The 2500-nt window shown below is 41.8% G+C and overlaps 1 protein-coding gene and 1 long non-coding RNA gene across 2 annotated transcripts in view; one reads left to right on the top strand and one right to left on the bottom strand.

The window, feature by feature from the left end:
• Window positions 1-2500, top strand: part of LOC135093481 (uncharacterized) — a 57455-nt gene that overhangs the window by 12476 nt on the left and 42479 nt on the right. The window lies entirely within an intron of this gene.
• LOC135093778 (neuromedin-K receptor-like) overlaps window positions 1-2500 on the bottom strand; it is an 18892-nt gene that overhangs the window by 11170 nt on the left and 5222 nt on the right. The window contains exons 2-3 of the mRNA XM_063993388.1: window positions 1237-1352; window positions 264-498 (exon numbers count right to left, since the gene is read on the bottom strand). Of these exons, the coding sequence (XP_063849458.1) occupies window positions 264-498; window positions 1237-1352 (351 nt within the window). The remainder of the gene's footprint in view (window positions 1-263; window positions 499-1236; window positions 1353-2500) is intronic.

The following is a 2500-nucleotide window of genomic DNA, read 5'->3' as shown; positions in this document are numbered from 1 at the left end:
GAGAGAGAGAGAGAATGGTATAATTTTCTCAAGTCTGTAGCCATCATAATTTTTAATAACATTCTGAATAATTAGAGATTTTAATGTAGGTATGATTTTGTTTTTATTTCGATTTTATTTTGTTATTTTTCTCTATTCAGATTATTGATATTTCTAGTTTCGATGCTACTACTACTACTACTACTACTACTACTACTACTACTACTACTACTACTACTACTACTACTACTACTACTACTACTACAACCACCAGCAGTACTCACCCTGCACGAAGCCATCCAACTTGCACACGATGGCTGGCAGGACGTAGTGAGGATAGGACAGGTGGCGGATGAGGTGGACCAGTTTACACACGAGGGTCACCAGTAGATCCGCCACTGCCAGGTTCACCAGGTACTGATTGGTGGAGCTACGCATGTTTCTGTTGTACCTCACCACCAGTATGACTAGGAGGTTGCCCACGATGGAGACGAGGAAGGTGATGATGTATGCGATTAACTGTGAGAGAGAGAGAGAGAGAGAGAGAGAGAGAGAGAGAGAGAGAGAGAGAGAGAGAGAGAGAGAGAGAGAGAGAGAGAGAGAGAGAGAGAGAGAGAGAGAGAGAGAGAGAGAGAGAGAGAGAGAGGTTGGGTTATTGTGGAAGGAGATTGGGTGGATTGGGGTATTTAGTTGAGTTACTTTGGTGGTTGTGGTTGTGTTGTGTTGTGTTGTGTTGTGTTGTGTTGTGTTGTGGTGTTGCACTCTTGTTTTCTTTATTTTTTTTGTTTATTTATTTATTTATTTGGTTTATTTATGTTTTCTTTAATCTGTTGTATTTTTTTATATTATTTTTTTTTATGTGTATAGGTTGGGTTGTGGTGTGTTGTGTGGTGTTGTGTGGTGTTGTAATCTTGTTTTCTTTGTTTTTTGCTTTTTTCTTTTATTTCTTTCTTGGTTTATTTTATTTTCTTTATTTATCTTTTCTTTATTTATTTTTTTAATGTGTAGAAGTAAGGCTTGTGTGTGTGCGTGTATATGTATATTCACACACACACACACACACACACACACACACACACACACACACACACACACACACACACACACACACACACACACACACACACACACACACACACAGATCCCCAACCCTCCAACACACACATGATTTCATTACATTAAACTCACACTCTTTCACCTTCCCCTCTCTCTCATCCTCACCGCTTTCCTCACTCTTCTTTCTCTCTCTCCTCTCACCTTAATGACCTCCCTCCAGGTAATTGGCACCCAGATGGTAGTTCTCCCATCATACTCGTATTGTGAGAAGTTTGTAGTTGTTCTTGGGTCTTTATCACACGAGAAATTCATGTAGTCTGTGGAGAGAGAGAGATAAGATTAGGTTAGGTTAGGTTAGGTCACGTTAGGTTAGGTTAGGTTAGGTTAAGTTAGGTGGGATAATGTTTATATTTTCACCTTTCTTTAATTCTCCTCTTCGTTCTTCTTTTCTTTGCGTGTGTTTTGAGTTGTTTAGCAAGTGTTCAGGTGTGTGTGTGTGTGTGTATCAGTGTGTTTGGGTGTGTGTTGCAATGTCTAGCTGTCCCTGAGTCGTGCAGCAGTGTGTTTGGGTGTGTTTGAATTGTGTAGCAGTATAGAGGTGTGTGTTGCAATATATGGCTGTGTTTGGAGGTAAGTGTTCAAATGTGTCGCAGTAAGGCAAACAAAGTAAACAAACAAGTGTCTTACATGGGAAAAACAAGGCACTATGTGTATGGTAAGACTTGTGCGGTAAAGATGCATCGTTGCACGTTTTTCCTTTCGGGGGTCCCTTAGGTGTGTGCTGGGACCTCATGTGTTTGCCTGCTAGGGGGATCAGGGGTGGTGGTGTCACGGTGTCCCTTGGGAGGTGTGGTGGGGACTGTGGTGGTTGTGTGAAGCTGGGTTAGGTTCTGCAGGTGGTGGTGTCCCCGTGAGTCACTGTGGTATAAAGTGTGGTGGTGTGGTGGTGTGGTGTGTTGTGGTGTTGTGAAGGGGATAGGAGGCCATGTTGTTTTTTCTCGTATTCTTTTCTTTAATTTCCTTTTCCTTCCTTTTATTTTTCATTTCATTTCTCTTTTCTTTTCCCTTCCTTTTGTTTTCTTTTTCTTTTTGTAATGCATCTCGGGAAACCAGCTAAGGACAAAAAGAAGAAAACAAAACAAAAAAAAACACAATTATGATTCCTTCTCACTAAAAAGAAACAAGTAAACTCGAGAGAAAAGTAACACACACACACACACACACACACACACACACACACACACACACACACACACACACACACACACACACACACACACACACACACACACACACACACACACCACACAAGAGAGTCAAACATTGCAAAACACGGAAGAAAACATTTCAAAGCACGGGTCTTCGTCTCAGGAAGTCACGGATAGGTGGCGCCTAGGAGAGCTGGTGGCTGTGTGTTCCTTAGTCATGTTCCCAGTGCTTGAGGTAGCCAGGACACCCATCCAGT

The sequence above is a fragment of the Scylla paramamosain genome, chromosome 43, assembly GCF_035594125.1.
Source record: "Scylla paramamosain isolate STU-SP2022 chromosome 43, ASM3559412v1, whole genome shotgun sequence".
In the NCBI taxonomy this organism is placed as follows: Eukaryota; Metazoa; Arthropoda; class Malacostraca; order Decapoda; family Portunidae; genus Scylla; species Scylla paramamosain.
Note: the sequence above shows the minus strand (reverse complement) of the source record. Positions and strands in the feature narration are given on the sequence as shown.